Source organism: Gopherus flavomarginatus, chromosome 8, assembly GCF_025201925.1.
Source record: "Gopherus flavomarginatus isolate rGopFla2 chromosome 8, rGopFla2.mat.asm, whole genome shotgun sequence".
Lineage (NCBI taxonomy): Eukaryota > Metazoa > Chordata > Testudines > Testudinidae > Gopherus > Gopherus flavomarginatus.
Window position 1 is genome coordinate 65485186 of NC_066624.1, and position 18671 is coordinate 65503856.

General features: G+C 39.9%; 1 protein-coding gene across 4 annotated transcripts in view; it reads right to left on the reverse strand.

Annotated features, from left to right (window-relative positions):
• STAG1 (stromal antigen 1) overlaps nt 1–18671 on the reverse strand; it is a 357281-nt gene that overhangs the window by 253108 nt on the left and 85502 nt on the right. For all 4 annotated transcript variants that reach the window (XM_050965354.1, XM_050965355.1, XM_050965352.1 and 1 more), the window contains 2 exons: nt 18181–18283; nt 9859–10026 (listed from right to left, as the gene is read on the reverse strand). In XM_050965354.1, the coding sequence (XP_050821311.1) occupies nt 9859–10026; nt 18181–18283 (271 nt within the window). The remainder of the gene's footprint in view (nt 1–9858; nt 10027–18180; nt 18284–18671) is intronic.

Genomic DNA, 18671 nt, shown 5'->3' on the forward strand with positions numbered 1-18671 from the left:
GTCTGTTAGAATCTGGATTGTTAAACTCTTGATGTAAAGTAAAAGGGTCTAGCATGCCTGCTGCATGGCCTTAGCTCCAGCACATGTACATGCAGCGTTGACTCCTGAGCTGACTATAGTGCTTGAGCCTGCATTCCCTGTAGATGTGCATCCTACCCTAAGTTAGATGCATTCTAACCAGTTTTCAGTGGAAGGGGAAGAGAGAATGGCAACACTTTGCATGCACTGATTGAATTCTTCCACCAATCTCAGAACAGAACCCTGGCAATTTTGGGAATCTGCATGCCCAGAGAATGTTTGCTTGGGCAATAGAGTCACTTCAGCAAAGCCTGCATGCATCGCAGCTGATGTCTGGCAGGCTGAGTCAGATACACGCAGGAAGCCAAATGTCCCAACCACCAGAGACAAATCCTCAGTGTTGTCCTTGGATGGGATTGCAGGCTGTTGCAGAAATCTAGAATAGATTAAAGCCTGTCCCTCCTTCCAATGAACTCAATTCTTTGTACTCAGGACAGAACTGATTTGTCCTAGTTTATTAATCAGCCCAGCTGAACAAACAGGGAATAGTTTACTGTACATTATCCTCCATTTCTTGACTGAACTGGCCATAAGTCAAACAGCTGGTGGGTATGTCTATATTTCCAGATACAGAAACACCTGCCAATTCTCCTGAGGTGAGCCACTTTTAACTGACATGCATTTGATGAAGATCCTTGCAGCCAAGGACAGACCAAAGGGAAAGACAGTATATCGGTAGTGGAGACCTGTCACTATCTACCTCAGATACTTCCTGTGGCTCGATTAGATGCCCACATGATTTGCAACCCTGCAAATCAAGAGCAGCACATAAGTCATCAGGATCCAAGTAAGGAATAATGGAAGCAAGGGATACCATCCGAAATTTCATTTTGTTGATAAATATGTTTAGCTTTTGCAAATCTAGGATGGTCCTCAGACCTTGGGCATAAAGAAGTACTGACAGTAGAAATCCCTCCTCCTAGGTTGAAGGGGCAATTTCTCTATAGCTCAGACAAAGAAGAATCTGCATCTCTTGAAGTGCAGACTCGTGAGAGTGGTCGCTGAAAAGTAGACAGCAGTAAGACAGACTAAAATTAAATCATGTAACCTAGGTTCACAGTTCTCAGAACTCACTGATCCAACAAAATGGCACAACTTGTTTCCAGTGGAAGTGATTGGGAGGAAAGCAGTCACATAGACTGCTTTGGAACAGATGAGTGTTGGTGTGATGTGTCCAAAGTAGTAGGAGCTGGTGGCCTTCTGAGTTTTAAGATGCCCCTGAGACTTATCAGCCTGTCTGGAAGTGCACTAAAGCTGTCTATACAGAGATCTGTATTGCCTCCTCTGTAAGGCTGCTGTACAGAACCCAAGAGAATGTAGTGATGCTTGAGAATCCTTGAGACAATGCAACACGTCATCAGTCTTGTCACAGAAGAAATTGCATCCCTCAAAAGGCAGTTCTTCAAGAGTCTGTTGTATTTCTGTAGGGATCCAAGACATCTAAAGCCAAGAGGCTCTACGCTTTATGACAGATGTCACCACTGCCCCAGAAGCTGTGTCACAGCAAAAAGTGCTGCCTGAAGAGAAGTCCTTGCAACAAAATGGCCCTCCATAACAAAGGAATTAAACTCTTCTCAAATATCCAATGGGAGATTGTCAAAAAATACTGTCCTGAAATCCCAGTTTAAAAGGTCATATTTTGAAAGTCATGCATGGTAGTTAAACATGTACATTTGAAGATAGTTTATCTCTTGCCCAAACAATTGCTGTATCTTCGGCAACAACCATCGCTGTTCTCATCCCAAAGTCTATGACAATGCAGAATAGAAGCAGGGATAGTATGGCAACCGTGCCTTACATCAGAAAATCTTAAAACCACTCTGTGTGTCTGCTCTCTATCCTAATGCAGCATGCAGACTTGTCATACAAGACATCAAATCAACAATCTTTGCTAGAATTCCACAGTGTGTCAAGATTTTCCAGAGTGTTTCTCTGTGGACACTTACAAATGCTTTTGTAAAATCAATGAAGTTTAAAATAATAATCTGGGGGTATTCCAAGCTTTTCTCAATAAATCTTCTCAGGGAATGTAGGTAAGTTCGCTATTTCTTCACATCCCTCAACGTATGTTAGTGGTTCTGGCTGGTTGAGCACAGCCTTGACATGTTTCATCCAATAGGCTTCTATGTTAAAAGTGTACTGTCTCAAGCCTTCACAATGCCTCAACAATTCAAGAACTATGATGTCAATTGTTTGGATACTAGAAAAAGCTTTTTATAATCCCCTCTCTTGTGTACCTTCTCAGCTGCTCTTGCTTTGCTTTCCATCTATTCTCTCATCTCTTCTACATGTTCATTTAACTTCCTTGTCTGTATTTGCATATTTTTGTTCCAGAATAGCTGGGACTGTATCTTGACACGATGGGAAGGCTTGAGAGCTCTCAAGACCCTGAGAGCTAAGCTGGAGGGAGTGTAATTCTTTGTAGGGTCACCAAAGACAGATAGGGCAAAGGGCAGAAGACAGATTAAAGGCAGTCCACCAATCTTCCTGGTAGGTTGTTAAAGAGTCAGGCTAACAAATGTAAAAAATGCTGTTACAAACACAAAAACCATAGGCAAGTGTCAGATTTGCAAATATGAACATCAACTGTGGAGAGCTATAAAGCAATGGAAAGATGACAAGATAGTTCTGGCCAACCAGTAAATTCAGCCGACACTGTGATGATGGAGAATCAAAGCCACAAGGAAGCTTTCCATCTGAAACAGGCTATCTTCACAAGTAAAGTTGGAATGTTAAATTGCTTTGGAACACAGGTAGACTGCCATGAGTTATCAGAGAAATAAAAATATTTGGCTTAATTATACTTGAACTGAGTGAGAAGAGATGGACTGGACAAGGCAAATTATCATCTGTGTGACTGTTTTCTATTCGGGAAGAGAGGGTGATAAACATCAGGAATAAGGCGGCTTATTATTGAGTAAAAAAGCTACTGAAAGAACAGGAACCTGTTAATTTCAGAATACTGACTGCTCACTGACAGTCCATGCAAAAGTCACAGTTGTTCAACGCTAACAAATAATGAAAACTGATCAAAGACTGTTTTTATGAGAGACAGCACAGTATCCTTGGCAATACCAAGAAATAAGACATTCTTATCCTGATTGGAGATGTAAATGCACAGGTTGTTTTGATAATACTGGACATGAACACATTATGAGCAAATATGGCATCCTAGGGCAGAATGAAAATGGTGAATGTTTTGTTGAACTCTGAACTATACAGTCTTTGCATTTGGGGAAACACTATTCTCACACAAGGACAAACAAACTGACATGGAGAGCAAATGATGTCTTCATCCAGCAGCAGCGTGACCACATTGCCATTAGTAAGTGTAGGTGAAGAACACTGTTGGACTCCAGTGTGTATACAAGTGCTGATGTTGGAAGTGACCATCATCTTGTCACTGGGAAAATCAAAATAAAACTAAAGATGACAACATCACTCAAGGCAGACAGTGCGTATAATAGTAGAAATGTAGCAGATGGGTCAGAAAAGTGGCATTTCAAGGTGCAACTCCCCAGCAGATTTGTAGAGTTAAGACAGATGACATAGCAAACTAGAGTCTGAAGAAGACCTCTGTGTAAGCCTGAATGCTTGTCTCTCTCACTAACAGAAGTTGGTGTAACAAAAAAATATTACCTCATCCACTTAGTCTCTCTAAAATCCTGGGACCAGCATGGCCACAACAACACTGCATAGAAGAAAAATGGTAGCTTTTCAAAGAAGCAAGAGTGGATGCAGCCAGGATTACAATAATGGTGAGAAGATATAATACAGAAGAATGCCTCCAACCAAATGAATATAGGTTTTTGGAGAGAGAAACAAATTAAATAAGAGAATTCAACACACCCATGTTCCCATTGCCAACGTCTCACACTTCCTCTTCCACTCCCCCTAGTCCCCTTCCCCTCCCCATCACCTGATCAAACAAACCCTCTCTCCGTCTACTCTTCTACTCCTAATCATCCTCCCCTCCCAGAGAGCATAGCCTGTATAGTTTATTTTCTTTTTTAAAAGTATTAGCACTTTCTGAATATTGTGCTTCTCACAGATTACATTTCTTCAAAATAAATATCCTCTTTGCTAGAGGTACATTGGTACAATGTGCCTGTTTCTTTTTTTTTTAATTCAGATTTTTGTCCTGGGTTGGACTTTAACTCACAGTGGGTGAGCTTGGATTCAATGATCGGGACATTCCCTAACAGCCACCCAGGTCCTGTGATCAAGAGGCAGTTTTCCAGTCAGCTCAAATTTGGATCACTATCAGAACCCTGCATCCCTATGAGGCATACTTGGATTGTATTAATATCTGATAACTATATATTTTAAGAGCACTTAGAAAAGTGAAGTTGAAAAAGAAGACCAGTCTCAACCTTCACTATGGTAGAGCTTTAGCTCTCCTATAATAATGGCCACTTTTGGATTTAAAATCTATGAAAACCAGACCACGAAAAGGTGTGAGTAATTTGAGATTTGTTAATTTCTTCCCTACTTCTCACAGATTGGTGAACCCCTTAAAAGACTAAAAAAGATGAAGGATGGTGTTGGGAAATCCATCAGCTAAATGCCTTCAAACAGATCCAAAAGTGAGTGATTAACCATCTGATCCTGAAATATTATGGTATAATTTAATATAATGCTAGTGAATGCAGAATGGGCGCAGTATTATTACAAAATGATCAGTTAGTAAGTAGCACTTGCTTCCAGGACACACTTTCAAACAGAGCAAACCCATACTCAAATACAGAAAGAATTCCTACTCACTGCTTTCCCATATACCAAGTTTGACTAGTATGTCCTGGGCCATGATCATATTCATGCAGAAACAGACAACAAACCTTTGGAACCAATATTCAAAAAGCTATTGTTAACAGTTCCAAACTATCTTGAAATAATATCAAAAATATCACTTGCATGTACAACGCAAAAGATCATCTTTAATGTTCATCCTGATGTTCTGATTGTGCATACCTTTTGTCCACAGCATGAGTGCCAAAAGACAGTGAGAGCTTGACAGCCCTTAATTATGAAATCTTGTACATACACCAGGAGGCGGAGTTTCACCAGGAACATCAGCCAAGCAGAATTCTATTGTGTGACAGATAAGCAGGTGCCCCAGATACAGACATACCCAAATGCACAGTCAATTTTAAGCATTTGCAACAGTCTGTAGGTCAGGATGACCAGACAGGAAGACATCTGCCCAGCCACTTGGATTTTCTTTGTCTAGCCAATAGTCAATTCAAATATACTGACACTACAAAACGGTATTCTATATTAAGGCAGTAGGGTAAAGACCTAAAGGTCTGAAATCCTGAAATGCTAGTTTTCATACACTGAAGCCTGTTGGTGCTGAAGCATGTTTACATAAGGCCAATATGTCCTGTGTTGGCCGAACATAAGCAGTGAAGTCAAAGATTTCATACACTAGTGAAGTATCTGCAATGAATTCCTAGCAAATCACTTACGATCCACTAAATATTTGATCTACCATAGAACAAGTCAGACATGGACCTACATATATTAGGAAATCAAGTATTCCTCCTAATCCTTGATTATAATTTCTGATTTTATTAGGAAAAAATCCCGTGCACACAAGAGCAGCTTCTACCACTTAATGCTATGAAGAATCAGTATAGAATCCCAGAAACTGTTGATACAGATAATGGGTCTCAGTGGGCCTATAGGTAAATTTTCAGTTTGCAGCATAAGCAGGATTTGAACATATCACATCCTTTCTGCATCAGAGCCAGTCTAATGGTAAAGCAGAAGCAGATCTCAAGATTGCCAAGCAGTTGCTAAAAAAGGCATACTGGCATGACAAAGACCCATGCACAGCATCACTTGACTGGAAAAAATACACCAACAGAAGGCATGGAGAGCAGGCCCGAATGGTATCTCATGTCACACCACATACAGACTGTAAAAGCAGCAAAGCAAGCTAGAGATAACGAGGTCAGTTCAATCAGGGAGGATGAGGCCCTGTTCTAGTAGTTGACTACTTGCTAGCATATATATACCTGCCCCTGGATATTTCCACCACATGCATCTGAAGAAGTGGATATTCACCCACGAAAGCTCATGCTCCAAAACGTCTGTTAGTCTATAAGGTGCCACAGGATTCTTTGCTGCTTTTACAGATCCAGACTAACACGGCTACCCCTCTGATACTTCACATACAGACTGTTATTTATAGAACAACTTTTGAACAAAGCTGCAGTGGAAAGGTTGAGAACACAAATTAAACAGCAATGACAACAAGCCAAATACTACTATGACAGAAGTACCAAAATGCTCTTTGAACTCCACATAGAACAGTTAATATGAGTACAGGCAGTACCTAACAACAGAGACAACAGACGGGGCAGGAAATATTTGCAAAGAGCAGCACAAGGTAGAAATACAAACAACTCTACCTCTGCAACTATAATTCCCTTAGAAGAACCAACAAAAAATTACCCTGAACAGAAGACACAAATGAATCCTACCACAGATCAAGATACAAGGAAAATCTGCAATCAATGTGAAGTGAGTTCACTTGAGCTTCATGAGTTCACAAAAATAATGCCAGAAAAATCTAGGAGCACAGAAATCTCCTGAGGGCAAACAGCAACAGGAAGAAGGCCTGAAAATAAAACTATATGAAGCAGAAGAGCAGTAAAGTTGTTTTGTAATTTCAAAGACTATGATATTAGTTAAAAAAGATTCAGTTTCCATTATAGGAAGAGAGATATTACAGAGAGCTCGCTAAAAAAAAATAATACATCAACGCACATTTATATGTAGATAGAGTGCCATCTACCAACACAAGAATATGTAGCATTGTCTTAAAGTTGGTGGGTTCAATAATGTTATTGTTGTGCACTGCAAAGACCTGCACAGAAAGAGCCACTAATAAGAAGTCTGTCCGTTCATAACGATCGTGTTACAAGCTCTACAAGAGAGCAGGGGCAGCTCTAGCTTTTTTGCCGCCTCAAACACAGTAGGCAGGCTGCCTTCGGCGGCATGCCTGCGGGAGGTCCCCGGTCCCGCAGATTCAGCAGCTTGTCTGCGGGAGGTCCCGTAGCTTCAGCATACCTGCCATCGAATTTCTGCCAAATCCACGGGATTGGCAGACCTCCCACATGCGCGACGCCAAAGGCTGCCTTGACTGCCACCCTCACAGGAACCGGCAGGGCTTCCCCATGGCTTGCAGTCCCAGGCACATCCTTGCAGCGCTGGTGCCTGCAGCCGCCGCTGCAACAGAGACAAGGTGGGTGAGATAATATCTTTTATTGAACCAATTTCTGTTGGTGAGAGAGACAAGCTTTCAAGCATACATAGAGCTCTTCTTCAGGTCTGTGTAAGCTTGAAAGTTTGTCCACCAACAGAAGTGATCCAATAAAATTTATTACCTTATCCACCTTGTCTCTCTAATATCCCAGGAACACCACAGCTACAACAACACTGCATACACCAATCTCTAGAAGTCAGTATGGAGGACTTCGGGAGGAATGAAAGAGTAGAAAAGGCATATACAGATATAAGTCTGACCAGTTTTTAATCTTGGTTTCTGAAACACTGGTGAACGTGGTTTTTCTCGGTCTATACTTACAACTAAACAAGCGTTAAGCATCATTTCAGCACTATCTGTACTAACACCTTTGTCAGTAATGAGTCATTTTTTACTGTCGACCGGGGTAAAAATTTTGCCTAAGTGCCTAAGCTACTACTGAAAATGGGACTTAGGAATTTCTGAAAATGTGGCCCCAGGCATCAAGTAACATCACTCACACTACTACTTTCTTCATGTGCCCAGGGCTCCTGCCCTTTAAAAAGATCTCTCTTCCAACAAGCTCATAACACTTCCTTCACAATAAATAAATTCATTAAAATGCCACTTTCCCTAACTCAGTTCCTTCTGAATTGAATCCCAGAGTGTCACAACACACACACAAATTTCTCCTTTGAAATTTGCCAAGTACAGGCAGTACTGTTGGAGTCTGTGTTCCCACCACCTTTATATCTTGCTATAAGTGGATCTTATTCAGAACAGAAGCAATACAACTATTTCTTAAACAACTGAGTTCCACTCACAAAGGCACTCACCAAAATAAATAAATAAATAAATAAATCCTACAGCAGCAAAGCAGTCACATGTACCTTTTCTCTGGCTTCCATTTATATCAATGGCTCTCAGATAAACACCCAACACAGATCATATCATATATCTCCTCTCTCATAATAAAACTGAAAACTAACTCCAAAATAACCTTGGAATCCTGCCAAAACAAAACTGAAAATATACTGAAAATGAACAGAAGCGATAGCTCTGATGCAGTAAAATAAAATGAAGAAAATGCACCAGGAAGATTTCCATAGTTCTATTATGAGAAAATTTGTTCTGTCTTCACCTACTAGATAAGAATGGTAAATCCTACATCCCCAAATTCACAAAATGTAGAAGGTTTTAGAATTCTGATTTTCTTCAGGTTTACTCCTACATTCTCTACATTAATCCACAACCCAGTCCCATCATGGATTTATGTCTGGTGGGTAAAATTTTCAAAAGGGCTTAAGTGACTTTGGGCAGTCTTGTTTTCAAAAGTGACTTAGGCACTTAGAAGTCTAAGTGCTAATAAAAGTCAATGAGACTTAGGCTCCTAAGTTCAGTAAGTGACTTTTGAAACTGGGACTTAGCCTAAGTCACTTAGAATAAAATTTTCAAAAGCACTTAAGTGGCTTAGCCTAAATCTCCCTAAGAGATGCTTATACACACCTCTACCTCGATAAAACGCTGTCCTCAGGAGCCAAAAAATCTTACCGCGTTATAGGTGAAATTGCGTTATAGAGAACTTGATTTGATCCGCCGGAGCGCACAGCCCCACCCCCCCGGAGAGCTGCTTTACTGCGTTATATCCGAATTCGTGTTATATCGGGTGGCTTTATAATGGGGTAGAGGTGTACATATATAAGCATCAGACCAAGCACGGTGTTTCTCTCATAACCTTACCTTTCTTCCCAATACCTGAACCTTCTATTACTCAGTTGTCAAAATACTTAATTCCTACACTGCACCAGGAAGGTCTCTGCTGTCCTAGGGGTCCATAGTGAACATTAATGATCTAGTGCAGATGTAGTCAATAGATGGATCGCAGGCCAAATCCAGATGCTTTTGAATGGACCCTGAAATCTTTTTATTTACTTTTATATTATTATTTATTTTCTCTGGAGTCCGGATCTTGATAAAAAATAATTGACTAGCCCATTATTGTGGAATGATTCCACTAGCCAGAAGCCTGTAATCCTGGAGGTGAAGGCTGTGAATTCTTTTCCCTAGAACTAATTGCAAATGGGACTTGGGCTCTAAGTCACTTCAGTACTTTTGAAAAGTTTACCTGCTGTGATTAAACATCTCACATCTTTTCTGCCTTGTTATACTTAATACATGATAACTTTCATGAAAAGCTGCTTTAAATATTCCCTAATTTTAGTACTCACTTGTTTTTCCATTTTAAAATAACAAAATAGTGAAGAAGACTTCTTCTAGGACTATGGTTATTCCACATATAATATTCCACATATAATCTTCAGCTTTATCACATTCCTTATTTCTTTCTTTACTTCAACATACAAGATAAGGGGAAAATCTTAGCATAATACCCAGAGATTCCATCAGTCTCATACAGATTATCAAAAATACAACCACAATACGATAGCTTACAAAAACTGTTTAAGTCTGAAAATATTAAGTGATCAAGCTGTAACAAAGATGAACAAACAGCACATTAGTTATTTTACCTGCATCGCACTTTTCCCCAGTTTCACCACCTCAAACAAAGTGACAGGGTCCCCGCCTTCTCCATTCTGTTGAGGATGACCATTAGCTCTTCCACGACCTATTCCTCTAGCTCCAGGTTCAGAACGACTCTTATCTCCTGGAGACTTTCGAGGTTTCTTATTGGCAGACTAGATAAAGGGAACAGCATAATGAAAATTGGAAGTATTTATAAAATTTGAATGAATGAATTCGAAATGCTTGTAAACCATTTATACACATCAATCATCAACTGTTGTGATAAGTACTTGGTAGGCATTTTACGTGTAATGTCAAGTTAAGAAGTATGACTTCCTAGTACCAAAGAGCTAACAGGACAAATTTCCATAATACTAGTCTTAACCAATACAATAAATACACAAAATAATGCAATGTCATGCGTGCAATTATGTGCAAAAGTCAAGAAAATTAAAAATGATGGTCAATGCGACAAAAACAACTCTGCTATATACTTACTTACACAATAACTAGTGCATTTGATTTACAGAACTACCGCATCCTATTTACCTCAGGACGATTATTACCAAGTTCCTAGGGACCAACTTCATGTTGTTATACTGAAACTGTGTTCTCCCCTTTCATCACCATCCAACTACAATTTGTTTATAGTTCGTTATTTGCCCATGAGAAAGGCTTAGCTGTTCTCCTTCCATACCACTAAAATTAATCAATAATAGGATTTATATGGGACTGATAGATACAACTGATGACATGGTCCCTTCTTGCCACTAAATCTGTGGTGGAAATCCAGGGCCTCCTGATGTCAACACAAGTTCTACCTATGAATCTATGTTATTTAATATAAGATTTCCTTAGTTCTTTCATACCTATAGCTCCCCTTTGTGTGTTCTACATGAGCCAAACAGCTTGGAGATCAGTCTTCCATGTATGTAAACCATTTTGCTCAAGATAGTTAGTTCCTTACAAAAAGTTAATCTTCTGACGGCATGACTGTACACAGGCCACCATCGTTCTGTTATCATTTGCCATGTGAATGGTGAAACTGTTTTAGGGGAATTGTGTGAAGGAAGTTCTCTACTGCGCTTACTGCTGCTCACAGCTCCAGAAGGTTTATTCTGCAGAAAGTCTTCTGGTGCGACTAATTGCCTTGAAACACAGAAAAATATTCTGTTCATCCAGGCCTTGAGAGAGGCTCCTCCAGGGGCTTACTGACTCTGAGCAGGTTGTGCCTAGACTTTCACAAAGCAAAGAATGAAGCATTAAGGGTCATAGTCTCTGGCTTGTTCAATCTATTTTGCATGGTTGAACATAGCAGCAACATGTGGACTTCAAATGGCCAGATATACCCAGCAGAGAATTCTCTCTGCACAGGGAAATTCATCTGGAAAAAAGCTTGGGCAGGCAGAAGAACTGACTTCTGTGTCAACCTTCTCCACAAGAGGAAGAAAGGGTGAGTCAGATGCATGCCATAGGGTGGGCTAGGAGAAAGGAGGAGAAGCAAGGCAGAGTGGAGCACAGCTGTGCCTCATATCCCGTGGTTTAAGGTCACTGAGGGACCTTACACCAGTGGCATACATTAGGGCTGTTTGTTCCTCAGAACTCTAACTTAAGTTGAGGCTAGATGGCACAGGATCAGGAAGTTGCGAGCATGTGGACTGGAGATTCCAGCCCCGGCCCTGTGAGAGACAGGAAGTTCCAATTTCTCGTGGGAACATTATGCAAGCATATACAGAGGAAGCATTGCCTATGGGACTATGTTTACATATTATACTACCCATCTAGTTAACCAAAAGCAGCTCCATGTCAAGATTGTGGAGTATTGAGAAAATGATCTATTGTGTACTATATAGCCTGAGGCTTTTTTCACAAAATAAGACCACCAGGCCCAAGATGGACTTTATTTGGTAGCTAGGTGCCTGGTGTTTTTAAGTGGCATTAAGGAGTTACATTGAAAGTTAGCTATGAACCTGAGTTGTCCTGAATTTGTGCTGGATTGCTGATTCTGTGGACAAAGCTTTTACCAAGAGGTTAAATAGGTAATGAAAGATATGATTCCCTCCTACATGAGACTTGGTACCAGGATCTTCATCAGTTTCAGATACATCCAAGGGGCAGGTGAGAGGCTCAGTGGCATAGTCTTGATTTGCAAACATTGCTTCTGGATACCAAACTGGAGAAAATATTGATTGGCAGGAGTTAATGGGCACACAGAGGAAGACTTCCCTTAGATCAGCTGAACAAAGGATATCACAAGGGGGCAATTTCCAAAATATGGAGAGCTTAACATATCTGCAGATCCAAAGACAAGAAAGCAAGTAATGGGTGGAAGCTTCCTGTTTTGTTTGTTTGTTTTCAGTGCTCCTCTCTCTTCTGCTGATGGATATAGCAAGTTCTGAACTGAGTCCAGTATGACTTACTACTTCTCTGGGTGGGGAATAGAATGAAATAGGAGAACACTGAAAATCTTTTTAATACCCCTTTTTGATCGTTTCTAAAGCCTATGTGGCTGTGGCTGTCCTGGTCACAGGCATGAAATTCTTTTTTTCAGCTTGACCCCTAAATCTTGAGCAAGCTGCCTCAGCATCCTCACCACCACCCTCCCACAAGAGGAGCTCTTTTCACTACTGCCAGAGAAACATTTTCAGGTGCCACAGGAACAGAGGGATTAAAGAACATGCAGCTCTGTCTGCATTAGAAGCACATGGAATTAAGGCAGGTAGTTCTGTAACTGCTCCTAGGTTCTGTGGCTGAGTTTTCCGGAGTTATTTCATTGAAGAATCCTTCAAGGTTTTAATGAGGGACTAGCCGAGTAGTTTTGTGCCATCAGTGTTGCTGGGATGAAGTTTTCTCTAGGGGAGATATCTGTATCCCCAATTATCAACTATATATTTCTGTGATCTAGAGTGACGACGACTCTGTCCAAAAATACAATAATGCCATAGGCTTTAATGTACACGATAGCTAACGACATGAGGTCTGGAAAACATGCCTTACAATGAGAGATTTGAGGAGTACAATATATTTAGTTTATCAGAGAAAACATTAAGAGGCAATTTGATCATGGTATACAAATATTTATATGAAGAGAAGTTATTTATTATTATTAGAGGATTTTAATCTAGCAGACAAAAGCATAAGATGATCCAATGGCTAGAAACAGAAGTTAAAAAATTCAAACTGAAAATAAGGTGCAAATTTTTAACAGTGACAATATTTACCCTAGGAACAGATTATCACGGAATAGGGTAGATTCTCCATCACTTGGAGTATTTAAATGAAGATCTGAAGTTTTTCTAAGAAATACACACTAGCTCAGTCACAGGTTATTGGGTCTGATGCAGTAAACACTGAGTGAAGCTTTCCTGGTCATGGTTCATTCGGGCCTTAAAATCCCTTAATTTATGAAAAGATATTTTACTAGATTTTAGTTTTTCTTTGATTTTACCTTTAGTCCTCAACTACTTATTCCCTTCTGTATTTGAATCAAGATGAGTACAGTGTGAGAATTAGGGCTTGGCTACACTTGTGAGTTATAGCGCAATAAAGGAGCCCGCGGCGCACTAGCTCACTACCTGTCCACACTGGCAAGACACGTAAAGCGCTCTGACTCCATGGCTACAGTGCTGCTGGTACTCCATCTCAACAAGTGGAATAATGTTTGCTGCACCCCCACTGGAGCGCTGCGACGCCAGCGTGAGCAAGGTGTTGCATTACTGCACTCTGACTGATCTCCGGAAACGTCCCATAATCCCCTTAAGTCAAGTGGCCATTCTTGTCATTTTTTTTTAACTCGCTGTAGGAATGCTGTAGGAATGCGGATATGCCCTTTCAAAGCTCCCTTTCTGACAGCTGGCTGCTTATTTCCTCCGGGACAAAGGAACCCTTACTGAGGAATGCTGCTTGCTTTGAGTGAGTGAGAGAGAGAGAGAGAGAGAGAGAGAGAGAGAGAGAGAGACAGAGAGGCAGGGTGGGGGTGGGAGAGGTCTGCTGCAGTCTGAACTTACAAGATAGCATGCTGACATGCTCTCAGCCCCCCAAAAATCCACTCTCTTCCTCCACATACATACAACACACTCCCTGTCACACTCCACCCTACTCCCCGCATTTAAAAAGCGCATTGCAGCCACTTGCATGCTGGGATACCTATCACAATACACTGCTCTTTCTGGCATTGCAAGACCTGCTAATGTGGCCACACCAGTGTGCTTCCAGCTGAGTGTGTAAGCACTCGGCAGTGTTTTCGCTGCTGCAGTCTCCGAAGGCTGGTTTAACTCCCAGCACTCTACAACTGCAAGTGTAGCCAGGCCCTATATGGGGAGCTCACAGATCCTGTTGTAACTGATGCATTTTTAAAAATGCTATGTTGAGGGCCTCTTAGCTGGATAGAACCGTACAGGGTCCTTCCCCTGTACCCTCCCAACTCTTTTAAGGGTCAGAAAAACTACTTTTTCATTTCTTTCAACTGTATTTTGAGGGAGGTCTTTTTTGGACTGAATGAATAAAAGATTATTATTTCATCTCCAGATTGGTATGCAACAGCTCAGCCATCTAGGTCATCTCTCTCCAAAGGAGATTACTATATCTGATTAGATGATTTGGAAAAGAAAAAAAAAAATATCTCCCTTCAGCCAAAATTCAGGAACACAGAAATTGCTATACTGGATCAGGTCTGTAGTCCATCTAGTCCAGTATCCTGTCTTGGTCAGTGGCCAGCACCAGATTTTTCAGAGGAAGGTGTTTAAACAGAGGAATCTCACGTAGGAAGGTTATTTTACCTCTCTATTTGGCACTGGTGTAACCACCGCTGGAATACCGTTTCCTGAACTGTGGGCACCAGAGCTGGGAAGATGTTGATAACCTGAAGAAGGTTCAGAGAAGAGCCACAAGAATGATTAAAGGATTACAAAATAATGCCTTCTAGAGACAGACTTAAGGAGCTCAAGCTATTTAGCTTAACAAAGAGAAGATTAAAGGGTGACTTGATTATAAGTATCTACATGGGGAACAAATATTTAACAATGAGCTCTTCATTCTAGCAGAGAAAGGTTTAACAATGCAACTGCTGGACATTCAAACTGAAAATAAGGCATAAAGCTTTAACAATGAGAATAATTAACCATTGGAACAACACTCCCAGGGGTGTGGTGGATTCTCCATCAGTGACAATTTTTAAATCAAGACTGGATGTTTTTCTAAAAGATAAGCTATGAATTATATTGGGCAAGTTCTATGGCCTGTTTTACACAAGAGATCAGACTAGATCATCATAATGGTCCCTTCTGGTCTTGGAATCTATGAAACCTTGCATTAGGCAGAAGTGCGATAATCTGTCACCCATGAAGGCCTCACCTTAACCCCAAAAGGAGAGTGGTTTAACCCCAAAGTATATAGTTTCATATCCCTTGCAAAACTTCAAGCATTAACCATAACAACACTGGATATTTTTGTTATTAATGTAAATGATCAATCCTTCTTTGAACCTTGCAAGATACTTTGCCTTAATGGAATGGAATCATGTAGCAAGGAGTTCCACAGTCTAATTAGGTGCTGTGTGAAAAAGTATTTCCTTTTCTTAGTTCTGAATTTTCCTCCTTTCAATTTCATTGACTGTTCCCTTGTTCTTCTGTCACAAGACAGGAAAAAAAGAGATACTCCCAATCTACCCTCATTCTTTTTTCATGTACCCTCTTACTTGCCTTTTTCTAAGGTAAAGGATCCCTCTCTCTCTTTGTGTAAGAGGTTTTCCATGCCCCTAATAAATAACATCTTTTTTTTTCCCTGAACCTTCTCTAATACTTAAATATCCTTCTTGAGAGGTGATCAGTAGAACAGATAGTATTACAGTAGGCTGGACCATCGATTTATATAAAAACTGACTTTGTTATTGTGATAAACAGAGGAAAAATTAATCAGGCTTATTGCTTTTTGATGTTGACCTTCTCTGTGGTATACTCCTCAAATGAGAAGGAGGAGAGGCAGCGGCAGCTTGGGTCTTTTCGTTTGGGTAGGAAGAGGCCACTGAAGAGGATGAGCTCTCACAAATACAAGGAAGATCTGCAGGCAGTGGTTTTGGGAAGGGACAAGGAAGGGAACCTTCCCTGTCTGATTTAGATGGTGCCCTTGGATAGGAGATTTCTTGATCAACCTCTGAAAAGAACAAGCCATTCAAGTATTTCCATCTCAAATTTAAGAGACAGGCCATGGAGGATCAATGAACTTGCTTTTAGGTGGCCATCAGGAGGAAAAACTTAGTTTTGGAGAGATAAAGAGTAGGAACTCTCTTGGATTGCAGGTGCTGATCCTAAGGATCACCACTGAAAACGGGGTGTTGTCTCACCAGTACATATAAAGCATTTTCTCCTTCCATCATTAGCCATCTGAGAAATTTTCCACATCCTACTGGGGTAGGAGGCAGCCTGTGTGTGTTTAAAAAAAAACTCTCCTGGGCCTCGACAAAGAGGCCATACTTCCAGACTTTAGTGAGTAGGAAAGCTGCTATAGAGAGCAGTCTTTTGAATTGCAGCTGAGCCTCTGCTGTGCTGAAGCACAAGAAGAAAATGCCACTGGATCAATGATTTTCCCCCAGGCTGCTCTTAGAATCCCTTCTGAAGAGTTCCATATTTTTTTTTTTTTTTTTTTTTAGGAATGATGGAAAGGAGAGAAGAAACAAAAAACCCAAAAAAGAGGCTCTCAGAAACAGCACTGAGAGGAAACTTCTGTTTTCTAGCACAGGGACATTCAGCTGAAGACTCACAAGGAAACAATACAAATGTGACAGCAAGATGAGCTGAAAAGCTTAAGACAAAAAATAATTGAAAAGGTCTGCATGAAGTGGTTTCTGGATGCAAGACAGGTACTCAGCATTCATGACCAGACCAGTATGAGAAGTTCCCTGTAACCATGAGAAAAGTGAGGTTCTGGAACACCCTTCAGTAGGCGTAGTGGTAGCATATAACCTAAGTGGTTTTATGAAGGATCTTGATAAATGTATGAACAGGAGTTTGTGACAAGGTTGCCTGCGATAGCGAGGGACTGAACTCTATGACCCAGGAGGTCCATTCCAGTCCTATGCTTCCAACAGATTCTGAAACATTTGCAAAGTGAATCTGGCAAGCTGGAAGTCCTTCAGTGGATAGAGCTGTTAACTACAAAGCTAACATAGCGATGGACAATTAAGGATTAAAATTTTACAGGAAAACAACGTCATTTTCCTACTGTACATGTACTTGGGTGGATTTTCAAATCTTTATAATCATCTTTTAGAACCAGATATTCTAAAACAGCAGATATGTTCTATATACTTATATGATCTTTTATAACATATTCCATTAACGTACTCTAGCTGAGCTAAAACCAGAACATTCAAGAGGAAGGAACAAACTGGCAAATAGACAAAATTATTAAAAGCTCACAAAAAATTATGCAAAATTCTTACAAAAAATCTTATTACACACTGTGTAATTCTGATTATATAATCAAACATTAATATTAACACTTGTGATGATTCTGGCAATCTACCTACAAAGAACAGCTTGATAAAACATAGCCTCCACAATTATATATGCCTGCTGAGGAAGTTATTTCTCTTATGAATAAATATTTTATAAATAAAGAAAGAGCTACTTGTTAGTTACTGTGAGTTTTTTAATTGCCTAGGTACATTTCAATTCATGGTGTGGTAATGTACAAAGGCCCTTGAAGAAGAATCCTCTGTAAGTAAATACCTACACAGCAGATACCAAATCTAGCAATAACTATATTATACTAAAGAACAACGTTCCTTACCCAGATTCAGGACACAAAATATGTTCATTTATCTTAATCTTTTAACCTGCATTACTAGATCTCCCTAGAGGACATCTAAACATTATATTAAAAGTGTGAGCATACTCTCCAGTTCACACGAAGAAATTAAAAGCCACTTAAAAAGATGGCTCAAGCATTGTTTCACAGTACTTAAGTGAAGTATCCATTAAAAATTTTAATAGTAGAAAAGAGTTATGTTTAATAAAACTACCCTCATGCCTGGGAAGAATATTGTAATATGACAAATAATGAAATGTAAAATGTTAATGTGTATGTATGTAAAGGAAAATGTATTAATGGCTATTACCCGCTTATCCTTTAATTAGATCCTATACTTCTATTTCAGCAATTTTTTTCATATCAGTCTGACATGTATTATGCACTGTAAATCTTCATATAGTTTGACAAATGGTTCATTGCAAACCTATTGCTGTGAACACTAAGAGGACAGGATGGGAGAATAATCTGCAGTCAAGTTTAAATTGATTCACAACAAAACAAAACTAAACACCACATACTGGAGGCCTGCCAGGACGGCCCCTTTTTCTCTTTCCTTTGACTTCTGTTTCTTCAAGCTCACTGCCAGCATCTGAATGTGCAGTAGTTTCATTTGTTGAATCCCTAGGGAAAAAATACTAGTCAAATTACAATTATTTTAAACAAGTTATTAATTAACACTGATTAAATATTTAGGTGTAGTATAGAACAAAACAAATTATCCTTTAAAAGCCTTGTGCAGTATTCACTCTGCAAATTCAAAGATTGCTACGTATGGAGGAATGCTAAACTATGTAAGTTTTATGAAGATAGAAATGACAGTGTATGCTCTCAGACCTGAAGACTCATTTAAATAATTGGCTCTTTTAAAGTGAAATTCTACTTTGAAAATTGACTATGTTAAACAGAACCTTCTTAACAGATCCATTTGTGTGTGTACTCAGTCGTACTGGCTTGTTCTCATGACCAAAACAAGATTTTACTACTACTTACTCATTAGCCTGGAGAGCCA